This window comes from Mastigoproctus giganteus, chromosome 1, assembly GCF_048544385.1.
Source record: "Mastigoproctus giganteus isolate SK-2022 chromosome 1, ASM4854438v1, whole genome shotgun sequence".
Lineage (NCBI taxonomy): Eukaryota > Metazoa > Arthropoda > Arachnida > Uropygi > Thelyphonidae > Mastigoproctus > Mastigoproctus giganteus.
The window spans coordinates 183,878,515-183,896,356 of record NC_143575.1 but is presented as its reverse complement, the minus strand read 5'-3'; the positions used below and the strand labels follow the sequence as shown (position 1 = coordinate 183,896,356).

Here is a 17,842-nt window from a genome sequence, read left to right as displayed (position 1 = left end):
CCATATATGTCCAGCCCCTCTAATAATTTGTGGAATCCCTCCTTAAATTCATTCAAATTACCCACTTCCACTTCCAGATTGAAATTTATCCTAACAAACAATCCCTCCCTTTCTGGTTGACACATCTCTAATCTGCAACCATTCTTTTTCAATTTAAGTTTATCAGTATTAGTAATGGCATAAGTACTGATACTGATAAACTTAAAGGCTGCTGATGTGAAGTTTCTATTGAAATATTCAGGATGCTGAATGCAGTAGAAGCAGTGTAAGAATCACTTTCACCTCTCTCTCTCTCTCTCTCTCTCTCTCTCTCTCTGTGGTTAATTTTAATCTATTAGTCTGTGTATTAGTCCTCACCTAAAACCCAAACTGCTATCATAAATGATAGCAGTTGGGACTGTAGGTGAGTTGTTCCAAGTTTTTAAGCCAGCATAGCATGCCAATTCACCCATGAGCTCATACAGATGTATTGCACAGTAAATCATGTGAACTGTAGCACACTACATTCAAAGTAGTTCATATGCCAAAATATACCCAAACAACTAACCAATCATGGTTTTTCTCTTGCTTCTTTTTTATATTATATAAATATGACATATTTTTAGAAACATGAATCAGTAGAATTCAAACTTCTGTTTTCTAATTTATAACTTGAGTGGTGTTTCATCATGATAGTCACTAAGAACTTTCAGAATTTTAGGTATACTAGGCCATAGAATTAACAAAGATATATCAGTAAAAACAAAATAAAAATAAAAAAAAATACTGAAGAACATTGCAAGTGACTTTATTTATAAAAACCTGCTTTTTTGTAGTTTTATATTTTTATTTATTGCATTATTCTAATTGCATAATAACTATATATGTTGGATTTTATAGTTTGTTGTCATGTGAAGAATTGAAAAAGCGCTTGGAAGCCTGTTTACAGATTTTGGAAAGTAAAGAGTTGACATCTGTGACAAATTTATCTTCTTTTATAGATAGTATCAAAAGACATGTTGAAAATCTGGAAAAACTGAAAAGTAGTAAGTAATCTAAATGCCCTCTAATTTGTGGAAAAACTGAAAAGTAGTAAGTAATCTAAATGCCCTCTAATTTGTGGAAAAACTGAAAAGTAGTAAGTAATCTAAATGCCTCTAATTTGTGCAGATCAATTTTCCCCTAATGTAGATATATTCCATTTTAATGCAGGATGATAAAAAAGTAATGTGAGTCATTCTGATGAGTTGCCGTCTATTTATTTATTTGTTATTATTGTACTTCTTTAATAACAACACAAAATATATACAGTAAGTGCTGGTTATAGTGATCATGTTTGCAAACTGAATTTTGATTCTAATAAACAGCAATTCTGATAAGCAAAAATTGATGAATATTATTCACAAGCTATAAAGATATATAAAGCACAAATTTACACTTTATTACGAAAAGTTACCAATTAAATGATATGTGAAAATCTGCGAGTTAGCAAAATAAAAATAAATTTATACTTACGTATATAGCTTAATTAATATACATATTAATTAAACACAACACTTTGTAATATGATTATAATTTAAAATAGTCACTTGTTTTTAGATTGCTTTAAATTGTCACTACAAAGTCCAGTTATAAATTTTTCAATATTGCATAACAGTCTATATTCATGATCACTTGCATCAGTTTCTTCCAACACTCTCCTCAGGATGGCTGTAGCTTCACGAGTTGGCCATTTTGTAACTGGAATTCTTTCGTGTTCATCTTCATTTTCCTCCTCCTTGGTGAAATTATCAGTAACAGACTGAGCAATTTCTTCATCTCTTAAAGTTGTAGTAAATTGTAGATCATCATCATCTGTGTCCACCCAATCATTAAACCCCTGTTCGCCCATGTCTTCAGGTTTTTCAACGTAATCAGTATCGACTTAGTTGACCATGAATTATTAATCCACATTTTTTGAAATGGTTGCTAATGCAACTTTTGGAAACTTCATTTCAGGCACTCATTTTCATATGAAGTGCATCTAGAACATCTGCTTTACGATATCGGATGATGTTCCCAAACCACCATCTATAGACTGGATGATTCTTCACCTCATATCCGATCTACTAAAGGTCTTAAATTTTTTTATTATTCCCTGGTAAAGAGGTTGAATCAGTGATGTGGTAATAATCTTCAAATAAAAAAGCTGTCATCCAAGCGGTGACATTATTGGCATATTCAACAGGCAGCTGTTTTACTCCATTAGAACATCTAGGCAATTTACTCTTGCTTATAACTAATGGCTTCATCTTGATTGTTCCTGTCATGTTGCATGTTATAATAACTGCAGTCCTGTTTTTGATCTTCTTTCCTGCAGATGCAGAGGAATTTTTAAAAATCATGCAATGGTCTGGAGTAGCCCTGTAGCACGATTCTGTTTCATCTGTATTAAAAGTGGCTTCAGGATTATAAGTGCTTACCACAGTTTGCTGAGAGGTTTTCAACCAGTTGTCAGCTGCAGAACTATCGGAATTCTGTTTTTTCCGTGAAGTTTTTTGTAAACAACATCATTCTCTTCCATCTTGTCAGCCATCCTTCGCCTTAAACTCTTTGTGTAGTTTTTCAGCAAAGTCATTAGCTTTTTGAAGAAGAATGCTACAATTCATTGGTGTATTAAATGAGCTGGCCTGTTTGAACTAAGCAAACAGAGCTTCATCTACTGTTTGACACTTCGCTTCACGCTTCCTTTTTCTGGTTTCACTGATCACGTTAGTGTTTAATGTGTGACATGATTTTAATAATTTTGATAAAGATGACTGAGGCACTCTTAATTTTATTGCTGCTTCCCTTTGAGACATATTGTTTAAGTTTAATTTGTCATATGTTTCTATAATTTGTAACTTATCTTTTATACTCAAATTCACTCTTTCTGTTCAATTACATTTTTTTGGGTAGTAAAATTTAAAACACAATAAAAAAGATAACCATCAATTAATAGCAAAGCACACAACATGCACAAATTGAAACTAAAGCAGCACACGCAAATGAGATATGGAGTAAAAAGTATATGAAGTTTAATTATGTTTTAATATTATGATTGACGATTTCAGTGAAGGGAAATTGCATTTTATCATAATAACATAAAAACACACAGAATTCCAGCTGTCATTATTATCGCAAATGTAATAAGATCGAGTTTACTACCCATTTATAATAGAGTGTACAAAAAAAAAAGGGAAAAAAAAAACCAATAAACCATAAAACAATAACAACAATTTGGAGAAAACTCCAAATTGTTGTTATTGTTTTATGGTTGTGACTTTCAGAAATGTGCTTTAGAAAATATCACAGAGATGTTCAAAATTGATTCTTATAACTGAAGATGTGATTCTAATAAACATTGAAAGTGTAGTGCATTCTATTGATTTGAGCCATTTCTTTGAAATTCGATTCTATAAAACAACTGATTCTAATAACCAGCGATCACTATAACCAGCACCTACTGTAATTATAAGAGGTCAGTAATTTGGACCATCTGCTTTGTAGCATGCATTAATTTTCCTATAATTATGTTATAATTAAGTAATAGTAAGTATTGCACAGCTGAAGACACTGTTAGCAAGCAAGTGAATGGAAATCGTATACAAGAATTTTATCATTGGATAGTACAGGCACATAAACATTACGGAGAGAGATCATAAATGATAGTGCAGAAAATAACCATTAAAGTTTATTGAAATTGTTTTTCTTAAAAAAATGATATAGTAAACAAAGAATCAGTTTGTCACTCAAAGATATACCACGTGGTCTCAACAATAACACACTGCTTTTTTTTCCCCTTTTTTTTGGAAAATGTACCCCAAAATTCAATTGCATCTTATGGTCCAGAGGTATCCTAAGTGCACATAGTGATGTTATCTCTACTGATGCCTATGGTAAAAATGCCTAAAAAGGGCAGATGGTGGATTAGACATTGAGTTAGCTGTAATTCCAGGAGGTCTTAGCATTAGTTGATGCATATGATGCAAGAAAGCAAGCTTATACAGCATCAACCAAGGGGAAAAAAAAACAAAACATTACATTTCACCCATCCGGTCACTCCAAATGTTTATCATTATTATTAGCTATATTGTGCAAGGAAGCCTGTGACTTATGCTGCACCAACCAAAAAACAATTCCCGAGTTACCCTAAGAGAGAGAGAGAGAGAGAGAGAGAGAGAGAGAGAGAGAGAGAGAGAGAGAGAGAGAGAGTCAAAAGTAGAAGTGAATCACCAAGAAAGAGAAGAATCTAGTACAGCCTTAAATTTATTTAAGCTATCAACTTCCACAACAACAGATGGAAGTCTGTTCCAGCAATCAACTACCTGCTGGCTAAAGGCAAACTTCTGCACATCTATTCTACAACTGTCTTTCCTCAATTTGAATCTATGCCCCCTCAGGTTCTTAGTCTGAGCAAGCGGAAGTATCCCGTCAGCATTGAGCCTGCTCAAACCATTAAAGGTCTTATACACCTCAATCAGATCCCCTCGCAGGTGCCTAGTCTCCAGATACTGCAACTTGCAGAACTTAAGCCTTTCTTTGTAAGTGTACCCGTTTGTTCCTCTCACCAATCTTTTGCCCTTTTCTGTACTCGTTCTAGCAACTCTACATCCTTCCTAAAATGAGGCCTCCAGACCTGTATGCAATGCGGCCTGACCATTGCCTTATACAAAGCGATAATCACCTCCTTGTCTCTGCTAGCAAAATTGCTATACAGGGTGATTCACTACCGGTGCGACAAACTTGTAGGAGGTGTAGGGGGCACAAAGACAAATCGGAATCACATAGCATTGCAGGGTCCGAAATGCCTTCGTCATGCGGTAGAGGATGTTGAATGGGAGGTCGCATGAACAGCGATCCCGCTGGAAGTCAGCATTTGCGAACCGGTTCCTGAGGCAGTAGGATGGAAGAGTATTCAAACATTGAAATGGCCGACAGGCACCTCGCGTATGGAGCTGCGGACTGTAATGGGTGCGCCGCTCTGCGCTTGTACCAGGAACGTTTCCCGCACAGGCGTGCTCCTCATCATATGATTTTCGCACGTGTGCACAGAAGGTTACGTGAGACTGGTTGTTTCACAAGAGGTACCATGAATCGAGAGCGAACGACGAGGACGCTCACCAGAGTCCAAGGAAGCTCTCATAACTATGGCCAAGGGTTTGCTTACTTCCTTTGCTGCCTCCTTCAATATAACTGGATAGATTCTATCTGCCCCAAGTACCATTTTTTTATGTTTAACTTCAACAATTTCTCCTCCACTTTGCTCTCAGTTATTACAAAATCACTTAGCTCCCTGTTAGAGTTTGATTGAATTCTGGCACTTTCCTCATTGAATAATTCCTCATGTGTGAATATAGATGCAAAATATGATTCAGTTTATCAGCTACATGAGCATGATCATCAATAGTCAACCCATATATGTTAAGTAGTCCAATCCGATTCATCCCTTTCCTTCTAGAGGAAGAGGGGGGATGCTGTTTTTCTTTGCATCCTTTGCCAAAGATTTCTCGTAATCAGCCTTTGTCTGCCTAACCTCCTTTGTGACTTGATTTCAGACCAGCTTATAACTGCCTTAGGCTTCTGTGTCACCTGATACTTTATACGCATCCCATACATTTTTCTTCTCTGCCACGAGCCTCATTAATTCATCTGACATCCATTTAGGCCTAAACCCTGAACAGTATTTCTTAGTTGGAATGAAAAGCATAGTAGCCTCCAAAATTAAGTCCCTAAAGGCTTCCCATTTAGAATTCAATATTGGTAACATCATAAGTTTGATCCCACTGTACAGAATTTAAAAACTGGGTGAGACCCTTGTAATCACTTTTACGAAAGAAAAAGCCCTTCCCTTTAGCCTTGATAGTAGTTACATCTTTAAGTAATTCCCACATCAGTACATTGTGATCACTGTCACCCAGTGGTTACTTTATCTGCAAATTCTTAATGCATGAATAATCACTGCTGATAATTAGATCAAGAGTATTACTCCCTCTGGTTGCCTCTCAAATATATTGCCCTAGAAAACATTCATCCAATAAATCCACAAAAGCCCTGCTAGTGTGCGAGTGACCAATCCACGAATTCCAGTCAATATCTGGAAAGTTAAAATCCCCCATTATAAGATATTCTGATTTATTGTCCCACTCTATTTCTCTGCACAATAATTGCTCATTATACTCATCAGGTTCATTAGGCCTGTAACACAAACCTACTCTCATTTTTCCTTTCCCAGTGCTTATGCCACACCAAACAGACTCAACATTGCATTGGCCACCAACATCAATGGGATGTTGGTGGCCAATCCAATGCACTTCCTTGATTTTATGTGTTTCTTAACTAACAGCATAACTCCTCCTCCCTCCCTTCCTGTCCAGTCTATCCTTTCTATACACGTTGTACTCCGAAAATTCCACTGCACTGCTTATATCTGTGTGACACCACGTCTCTGATATCCCAACAATATCTACCTTTGGTGTCTTGACTAGCACTTTAAGCTCATTAAATTTATTAACTATACTCCTAGCACTGGCATACATGCAAGTATACATGCACCTGTTCCTACTCTTAGTTATATACTCCCTCCTATCGTGTCTGAGCAGAATTGCAGACACTTTCACATTCAGTTCTACTCTATTATGTGACAGTCCTCAGCAAATAGACTATGGGATATCAGGAAGGTCAACTATAACTAACCTTGCAACAACCACTCTGCACATCTTAGAAGCCTTTGAACAAAGACAAGAATTGTCAGTTATATATCTTGACATCCATTCTGCATTTGATGCCATCTATATACCTAATCTCCTACGTCTCTTAGAAAACTACTTCAATTTTCGCGGCGATGTTCTCTGGTTCCTAAAATCTCTCCTATCGAAGAGGACCCTTGTTCTAAAGATCGGAACAACGACCTTCACGCGTCACATAACTGCCGGTGTGCCTCAAGGGGGGGGGTCCTGTCTGGCATTCTCTTCTCTGCAATCATGGTGCCGTTTGTGACCAACAACTGCAATTGGATCACATATGCTGACGATGTCAAGCTCCTTACTAGGATATCGCCATCCAACTCGGCAGCCGAAACCACTCAGCAAATCACTAGAAAACTGCAGGACATGGCTGACTACCTCAATACTTTCAACCTCCAAATCAACCCACTAAAATCGGCACAAATAATTTATTCACTAAAGGGCAGCCCAACAACATTGGAGCCTGTGCTTAGCGGCTCCTCAGTTCCAAGTGTTCAAATGCACAAAGATCTGGGGGTCGTTTTCGACTCCAAACTGTCTTTCAACGATCACGTAAACCTCATACAGTCGAGGCTGAATTCACTACGCTGGGTTGCCAAACAACAGCTGCTCCACACCGCCGACCCACAACTGGTAAAAAGATACATCGTATCAATCCTTTACCCGGCAATACTGTATGCTTCAGAGATATGGGCCTCGGCTGCCGAATCTAACATTAAAAGAATATTCTCTGCCGAATTCTGGCTTCTAAAATGGGCCAACAGCAAACTCCACCTTCCCCCAGCTCTCAGATCAATGCAGTTAGCAGAAGCCCTTCAACTACGCAGGCTCCGATCCTTCATCGGAGAAAGAAGGCTGCTGTTCACCATCAAGATGGCCACCGGTAAAATTACAGAGCCAAACTTCTGGGATCACTGCTCTTGGCGCATTCCTCCCCTTTATCTCCGGTCTTCAGCACAGCTGCTAGCAAACCGTAACCGGCTAGTACTAACCGACAGATTCCTGCCAAAGCAAATGCTGCCCTCACTGCAAGCCATCGACGGGGACCTCCAAGAAGTGGTCAATAATAAAAAATACAGGAAGGGAATCCTCGTGGAACTGAAAATGTAAAACTGTGCTTTGTTGCCTTCCAATAATCTGATGTAACTTATGTTTTTCTCATGTATATCTCTTTTGTAAATATGTTTTGTAAACCCCTGGCACCACCATGCCATGACGGGACTAATTGTATGTCTATCATGCTGCAATTAAAGATTCTATTCTATTCAAAAGCAAGAAGTATTTCTGAAGATATTAAGGATAAGTACGGCGAAACCCAATCCAAGTTCGTGACAAGAAATGGGTGGTTTAATAGGTTCAAGCATCGTGCTGATTTCCACAATGTTAAAGTATGCGGTGAAGTTGCCAGTGCCAATTCTGCAGCTGCAGAGAAATTTTGTGATGTGTTGGAAAAAATGAATGATGAAGGCGGCTATTCAACGCAGCAAATTTTTAACCGACGAGACTGCTCTGTATTGGAAAAAAATGCCGGATCGAACGTACATGGCAAAAGAGGAAAATACAATGCCAGGTTTCAAGGCATCAAAAGATGGTACCACGCTCTTGCTTGGGGCTAATGCAGTGGGAGATTACAGATTAAAACCACTGCTTATGCACCATTCTGGAAATCCTCGTGCATTTAAGGGCATCAATAAAGCCACCCTACCCGTGCATTTCGAATCAAACCAGAGAGCATGGATAACAATATCTCTCTTTGAGGATTGGTTTAAATGCTGCTTCATTCCCAAGGTTGACAAATATTGTAAAGACAACAACGTTCCTTTAAAGATTTTGCTTGTATTAGGTAATGCGCCTAGACATCCTACACATCTAGATGATTTCAATTCGAATGTGAGAGTCATATTTCTACCTCCAAACACAACTTCACTCATCCTACCTATGAATCAGAGTGTTATTTCGAATTTAAAAGCATACTATTTACGTGCAACATTTGCTCAGGCATTGTCTGCAGTAGACAATGAGAAAAATTTTATGTTAAGAGACTTTTGGAAATCTTACAATATTTACCATGCCATCTTTAAACATTAATAAGGCCTAGGCAGAAATTACTGAAAGTTGTGTAAATGGTGCATGGAAGAAAATATGCCCGTGGCACGTAAAAGGCTTCAAAGGATTTGAAAAAGACGAACCATATGAAGAGGTTACAGATAAGATTGTAAAGGTTGCAGAGCTACTTCAGTTGGAGGTTGTTGCCAAAGATGTGGAGGAGTTAATAGAGGAAGAAGAGAAGGAATTATCTAACGAAGAACTTATTGACTTGCAGGTAGCGATAGTGAAAGAAGAAAATGCTGACAAAGCTCAAGATGAACCAAAATGAGGAGCCGAGACGCTTCATCATCAGAGAGATGGCAATGGCATTTTGTGAAATTGTATCGGCAATGGCGAGGTTTGAGAAGATGAATCCTGACAGTGAATGATTCTTAAAAGTTAACAGAGGGGTGAATGATATGCTTGCTTGCTACAAAGAAATGGACAATGAAAATAAAAAAGCCACCGTCCAGTCATCCATTAATGTTCTTTCGTAAGATTGTACGGTCGACCCCTTTTAAATCTCCACAGCCTTCAACCTCCGCAGCGGCATACTTATCAGCTGAAGACGTCGATTCAGGCAACGATGCTCGAGATGTAAAACTTACTGACATTATGCCTGTCTCCTCTCTTATTTTGTAATTTTGTAATTTTTTTAAATTGCATGCTTTTGTAATTTTTCCTGCGCATGAGATAAAAAAATTGAATAAATACAATAAATAATTCTATTTACATGTTGGTTGAACATTTCTTTTTTGATTCAATCAATTCAGCAAGTGCTGCACAAACATGGGGGAAATTCCGACTTATGTAAAATCCGACTTGCGCAGCGTTATGTAACCCTTACGTAAATCGGGGAGTTCCTGTAGTAACAATATTTCTACACATAAATACAAGCTAGGTGACTATCACTGAATGGGACAACAATCAATTTAATGTACAGAAGATTCATCATCTACTATTTTGTACTAAACATAGCATCCTAAAGGCTCTTTACAGGTTCATCTTCACCTTTAATTTCACATCTAAACACTTACATCACCTTATAACAGATATTTTTAAATTTAAATTAAAATCCAGCATCAATCAGAATAGCCAAGGTAATATTACCATCATATTTAAATATAATGCAAGCTTGGACAACGTCAGTATTTAATAGCTGCAATAATAAATTGGCTGGCCTACTTCCCTGCTGGCTGCCAGAATTTGAACATTATGTCTAGATTCAGATATGCTAAAATATTTGGACTCATAGTCTGTAATTATAAACCTCTAGCCAATAACATGGATAAATTTGATCTTGAGCCTGTTTCCTATGGATGTATCTGCCATCAGGCTAACTTCCAACCTTTTGTTGATACACACTTTGGTCATATTATAACTGGCAATTTAAATATTATACCCAACCAGAAACTAAGAAGCATCATGTCTTATAGCTTCAAATACAGGTTATACTCTAAATAAAATCAGCTTTACACTTTTCAAAAAACAGTTATATCAAGATTTGCTCTACTTCTGTTTTAAGATTTCTTACCATCATAACATCCCCATTGAAGCCTCCCAATTATGGATAAATTCAGTGCTAGCTAAGATACTACATAACTATAAAACATCAATGACACATGTGCAACCATCTGCTAGATTAAAATTCCATTTTTCCAAATGAAACAACAATTGGCAGATTTACACAAACATTTTGTCATCAGTCCTGTATATAACGCCTCCTGCAACTATGCCATTATCTATAAAGATTTTTGCTTCCAAACATTAAATGCAGAATTAAATTCCAGTGCCACCTACAAGTCTGTTACCAATAACAGCAGTATAATCACAATGAAATTAATTGCTTTCACCAAGAAATTAAATATCATTAATAACTACAAATTTCCTTATATTTCCTTCATTCCTAAGTTCCACAAAAACCCCACAGGTTTCAGATTCATCACTTCTTGTAAGTACAGTTATGCTCATAAGCCCAGCAAAACTTAGAACTGTTACTTAAACCTATTATGGACGTCCTACCAGACAGTAGAATAATTAATGATAATATACCCGTTATAAATGCTCTAAATAATGGCAATATCACTCATGTTCAAACATTTGACTTTAATATCTATTTACTAGCATAGACCTAACCAATTTAAAATCAGTCTTGAATGAATTTTACATAACTATAAACACATTATAAATTGTAATTCTGTGTATTGGAAGAATCTAATCAATCTCTGCATTTCCAATAATTACATATTTGATGGCAAAACTGTATACAGTAGAGTGTCAGTTATTTGGAATAATTGATAAATTATTCCAGATAACTTTCTGGAATTTTCTGGATAATTGAACTGGAAAATTTTCTGGATAATTTTTCTGGTTAGATTAAATTAATTAAATAAGATTAATTAAATAAAAATATTATAAACCAATTTCGGAAAATAGAAACATCCGTCCAGGCATTTTTATACAAAACAGCAAAATTAGAAAGATTTTTAAATGCTCTTGATTTTTTTGACTTACCGATAAAGAGCATGGACAATCTGTGCATAACCAGTAGCATTTGCACACATAGCAATTGTACTCGCTCTTTTCTCATCTTAAAACTTTGTGCAGGCATTTCTCTTTTAGTGGCTAGGGTTTTTCTTCGTAATGCTTTCCATAATAAGCCTGTCTCATCAACATTATAAACGCTTTCTTTCTCATAATTTGCTATAACTGAAGCAAACTTACTTTTCAAAGGACATGGCTGCCGATTCGTCTGCATAAAGTTTCTCACCTTGAATATCTAGTTCACGTATACTGTGTCTCAGTTTAAAGTTTTTCAGCCAACCTGTGCTTGCCTTAAAATCTTCATTACCTATTAATTTTCGATTAAAATCCAATGCCTTTTCACACAACATTGGGCCAGACACTGGTTCGCCTAAACTTCGCTCTGAAGAAAACAAAAACATAAAGTGAGTTCATTCTCTAAAGCGGCATTTTCAGGTTTCACTGTCATCTTTTTCCTGCTGGTCTCCTTCACTATCCATAATCGACACAAATTCTTTTATAGCATTGGAATTTTTCTAGATGTCATAAAATGTCGACGTCCCCACATTAAACTCTTTGGAGAGATTTCATAAATTTTCACATTTTCTAATTCTATTAATAAATTCCGTTTTTCGTTGCAATGTTAAAACTACGTGTTCTCTTTTTGTTCACAATTTTACCATTAAAAATTGAGAAAAATAATAAATCGCACAGTTTCTGGCCGATACTATTCTTACCGAATCTGGAGTTAAACTAATCTGAAATTCACTCATGGTTTCTGAGAAAACCCAGTGGTCTCTGTGGTATTTTTCTAAAGCACATTTCTGAAGGTCACATAGAATTCTAGAGGTCACAACCATAAAACAATAAAAACAATTTTCAGTTTTCGGTTTATTAGGCTTTTTGTTTGTACAATCTGTTATAAACAGGTAGTAAACTCGAACTTTCACTTATTATAATCAAAATTCAATTTGTAAACATGATCACTATAACCAGAGCTTACTGTACTACCGTTAATAAAAAAAAAAAGGAAGAAGAAAAATCAGCCTTTCAAATTATTCCGGATAACCAATGTTCTACTGTACTTGCAAACCAAAGTTACCCCTATGAATAGCCCTGCTAGCTGTGCTAACCTATACTGGTCTGAGACCTCCCTACCCTCAGACAAATATTTACAGAACCATAGATGACATGTTAGTAATCAACTACCCTACATTTTTGCAGGACTTTGCTAGCATTTATCCTCCAGAACTTACTCTGGAAAGAACAAATAACAATGACCATTCAGCTAATTACTTAGACTTGGACATTAATATCAATAGCCCACATACTGAAATTAACATATATAATAAAAGAGATGCTTTTAACTTTAATGTAGTCAGCTTCACCTACTGGCACTCAAACATCTCAAAAAAAGTGTATTCAAATATAATACTCAATGTATCAGAATTGCCGCCATATGTAATAACAACAATCACTTTTTAAAGAATATAAATTACTCCATAATAAACTGCTTGGTAATAGTTTCCCTTCAGGCTTCCTTTCCATCGTTTTAGGAAAGCACTGAATATGAAATATAAAAAGCTTATTGACAACCATATTAATATTAACAACATAATTGCTGGTTGATATCTTTTTATATTCAGGCTTGTACATAATGTATAGTCAAATGATCCCTAGCTTGTGCCCACTGATTGGCTAACCACGGGGTATTATATTTTGTTAGTTGTTTTTTCATCTTTATTTTCATTTCTGACATTGTTTAATGTCATATTTGTTAAAACAATAGCATTACTGACTTAAACATGAGGCTTGTGTCCAGTCCTATGTCCTACTATTGGTACGGGTTATGCAACCTCGGACTGCCCGAGCATTACTATATTCTCCTTCTTACAATTACTTTTCACTGTTCTTAGACACTGTATTTTTATATCTCGTGTGTGATTAGGTTGACTGAAAGCAACATTCAAGATGCTAATTTTCTGCTATCGCTCACTTTTTTTAGCATCTTTTTAACACTATTTTGGAAGTTATTGATTTCTCCCCTTTGCTAGTCTGTTTGCCTCATTTGTTTAATTGCCTTCTTCCCCTCCCCCTACACAGGGTTATTTTAATGGTTATAAATTTGCTGGGAACTATTGGCTAACACTCCAATCCCCAATACAGCCTTGATGTGTTTGTTTCCCTCAGCCCATTTCACTATCTCCTGCCAAGCACGACAGTAAAGTTTCATATTCCGACTATATCCTTTCATAATCATATTACAAATTCTTTGTTAAAATTCACATAAGGCTGTTTGCTATTCATTTAATTTTTCTTAATTGGTATTAATTTTGCATTTTACTTTTATTTTTATTTATTTTTGAATTATATTTCATTTGTGTTTTATTGCTTTCTTTTTTGGTCTCTGTCGGGTCAGCTATGACTTATTTCTGCTCTCTTTTTCTGTCTGCTACATATGTCATAACAGAAACAGAGGCCTTACTTCTTGTTGTATTTCCATTGATTTTGGTTTTTCCTGCCCTTTATGACGTAGTTAAAATCTTAGGATCTATGGCATTAAATACCATTTGTATATTTTTATTTAATTTTATGTACTCTGCTTTTATTTTTCAGGCACTTTTTTAATTTTTTTCCCTTATAACTACACCTGACAGGTCAGCAACCCTACTCATACACTTATCTAATATATATATATATATTATCTCAGTAAAGTAACTTGCTATTTTGCTACTTATTGTTTATAGTACTGCAGGAAAGATGCTGTTTCCGTTGTGAAAAGATGGCAGCAAGGTAGAGAGGAGAGACATAATTGGAATTTGGAAGTAAGTCCAGTGCATGTATCATACATGCTGACTATGGTTTTACGGCAGAGAATTTATCTTCCTTGACCCATTTTGACCTCTTCTCTGTCCCCCATTGTAACATAGTTTTTCCCTGTATATTTTGCAAAAAAAATAGTAAAACCATGGTTTTTGCCATTAAAGTCTTAAATTTTTAGCGATTCTCTGAATTTCTTTTATGTTTGGCTGCAGTGTGCTAGTTTATGATGTGGCCACAGTGTCGTTCCCCCCCCCATAAAGCTAATTAACAACGTTAGTAAAATGCAAGAGAAATACGATATAAAATTTTAGAAGACAAAAGATTATACATAAGATTGTATTATAAAATATGTAAACAACAATGTTTACTTTTTGTACTATAGGTAAATGTGATTTTTCAATTTCAGTTGGCTGAAACAAAAATAAATGTAGGTTTTTCAAAGTGAACATGATACTGTTTTACATGCTGAATTCTTAGTCGCCCATGCACCATAAAAACCAAAACCAAACCAAACATGCTGTATTCACACTGTTTATAAAAGAATGTAATGCTCCTCTGAGTTGTGTTAATCATGCAGGTTTGTTTAGAAATAAGTTTCCCAAAAGTGAATTAGCAAAAAAATGTGGTTGTGGAATTAAAAAACAGTAAGTATTGTTAGAGAAATTTTAAAAGAAGTGTTAGCTCTCAAAAATGGAATAATCAAAATGATTTCAAACAATATCCCATTACCTTTGCTAATTGGGGGAGGGAACCCACTCACTCACTCAGATCCAAGCAGCTCTCTATCGTTTCCAACATTAGGAGGTGATGACAGGGTGTACATCATTGGGTATCTTTATCTGAAAAACTGAAAGTGTGTGGGATTCCTTTAAAACTATGTGGCATTTAATGTTATAATGCCCATGTTATAATAGGTCTGAAAACTGCATTAGCAAGGGTATTAAAGGAGGAAATTGAGTACTTGATTGAAGTTTGTTCCAGCAAGTAATCAATCAACCATCCACTGGCTAAAGGCAAACTTCCGCACATCCATCCTACACCTGTCTTTCCTCAATTTGAATTTATGCCCTCTCAGGCCATTATTATGAGCTAGAGGAAGAATCCCATCAGCATTGAGCATGCTCAAACCATTCAAGGCTTTATGCATCTCAATCAGATCACCTTGCAGGTGCCTAGTCTCCAGACACTGTAATTTGCAAAACATAAACCTTTCTTTGTAAAAGCAACCCTTTGTTTCATTCACTAATCTTGTTGCCCTTCTCTGTACTCATTCCAGCAGCTCTACATCCTTCTTAAAATGAGGCCTCCAGACATGTATACAGTACTAAAGGTGTGGACTGACCATTGCCTTATACAAGGGGATAATCACCTCCTTATCCCTGCTAGAAAAATTCCTGTATATCGTTGACAAGACATCATGAGCTACCTTTTCAGGCCGTCTGCACTGCTCAGAAAACTTCATATCTGCCTGCACAATTACCCCCAGGTCCTTTTCCTTCTCTACCACTGTCAGTGTAGTACCACACAGTTGATACGTTACTCTGGGGTTACTTCAACAATAAAATTCCCTCTCAGGCCATTATTATGAGCTAGAGGAAGAATCCCATCAGCATTGAGTATGCTCAAACCATTCAAGGCTTTATGCATCTCAATCAGATCACCTTGCAGGTGCCTAGTCTCCAGACACTGTAATTTGCAAAACTTAAACCTTTCTTTGTAAAAGCAACCCTTTGTTTCATTCACTAATCTTGTTGCCCTTCTCTGTACTCATTCCAGCAGCTCTACATCCTTCTTAAAATGAGGCCTCCAGACATGTATACAGTACTAAAGGTGTGGACTGACCATTGCCTTATACAAGGGGATAATCACCTCCTTATCCCTGCTAGAAATATTCCTGTATATCATTGACAAGACATCATGAGCTACCTTTTCAGACCTTCTGCACTGCTCAGAAAACTTCATATCTGCCTGCACAATTACCCCCAGGTCCTTTTCCTTCTCTACCACTGTCAGTGTAGTACCACACAGTCGATACGTTACTCTGGGGTTACTTCTTCCCATATGCAGTACTTTACATTTGTCAATGTTAAACTTCAGTTGCCACCTCTCAGCCCATCTGCTCAACTTTTCTAGATACTTTTGCAGCAGCATACTGTCATTAGTGTCATTTACAACCCTGCCGATCATCTGCAAACTTGCACATTAAGCCTGATATACCATCATTTATAAATACAGAAAACAACAATGGACCCAACACTGAACCCTGAGGGACTCCACTAATAACATTAGTCCATGAAGAGCAGTATCCAGTGTGGGAGAAGACAGAGAATTACCATTCTCTGTCTTCTCCCCCTCAACCATCCCTTTATCCATAGCAGCAATTTGCCTCCAATGCCACACTGTTCCAATTTGTGCAGCAATCTTCCATGTGCAACAGTGTCAAAAGCCTTTCTAAAATCCAAATATATGATATCATAATTATTCTTTGCATCTAGTTCCTTTATGACCACATCATAGTATCCAATCGAATTGGCATTTCTGAAGAACACACTGAATTCTTGTGCTTCCAGCAAACCAATAAGATCCGAACCAATTTAACATTACTATAGTCAAATTTCATTGTTGAAATTTGAATGTAACCCCAATTTTTTCATTATGTCTATGGGAATATATTCCTGCTTTACGAGAGCTCTCTAGGAACAAATTAATGTTGGGAGCATGGTAAATAATGTTGGGAGCATGGTAAATAAATCTGATGAATTTGAAGAAGCACTGCTTAAGTGCTTCTTCAAATTCATCACCAAATGTAGACATTGTGGGGATATCACAGATGTTGTGTCACTCAGATGTAAGGGAATTTGAATATGAGCAGTATAATGTATACAAAAGGTCATACAAGACAGGAGAGGTGGAGGTCTAATGCTCTTAGTTAAGAATACTATTAAATCTAAGGTAGTACATCCAGTCTGCAAGGATGACCAGTGCAATGTTAGTTGGCTTGGTGTGACATAAACACTGGGAAAACAAAAATGAAAGAGTGATGAGTATAACAAATGACTATACAAAGAAACAGAGTTGGCCAGTAAATCAGAATGTCTTATAATGGGTGATTTTAACTTTGAAGATATTGCCTGGAACTTGTGAGCTAGTCACTCACACACTAGTAAGACTTTTATGGATTTATTGGATGACTGTTTCCTAGAACAGTATTTTAGAGAAGCAGCAAGAGAAAGCAATACTCTTGATCTGATTATCAGCATTGGCTCCATACATTAAGAACCTCCAGATAAAAGATTCTCTCAGTGGCAGTGATCACAGTGTGCTGATGTGTGACTTACTGAAACACATAACTACTGTCAAAGGTAAAGGAAAGGGCTTTTGCTTCCGTAAGGGTGACTACAGTGGTCTGAGACAGTTTTTAAATTCTGTAAAGTGGGACTATCTGATGATGTAGTCAGCAGCAAATGCTGAATGGGAAGCATTCAGGAAAATAATCAAAGAAGCTTCTAGGCTTTTCATAGCAACTAAAAAAATACCATTCCAGGCTTAGGCCTGGAATGGTATTTGAACTCGTAAGATAGTATTAGTAGTGGCAAATGATGCAAAAGCAAAAAACAAGCTTATAAAGCATCAGCAAAAAAAAAAAAAAAAAAAAAACACTACAG

General features: G+C 36.4%; 1 protein-coding gene across 1 annotated transcript in view; it reads left to right on the top strand.

The window, feature by feature from the left end:
* Positions 1–17,842, top strand: part of Orc3 (origin recognition complex subunit 3) — a 381,867-nt gene that overhangs the window by 261,935 nt on the left and 102,090 nt on the right. The window contains exon 14 of the mRNA XM_090390090.1: positions 880–1,025. Within this exon, the coding sequence (XP_090246216.1) occupies positions 880–1,025 (146 nt within the window). The remainder of the gene's footprint in view (positions 1–879; positions 1,026–17,842) is intronic.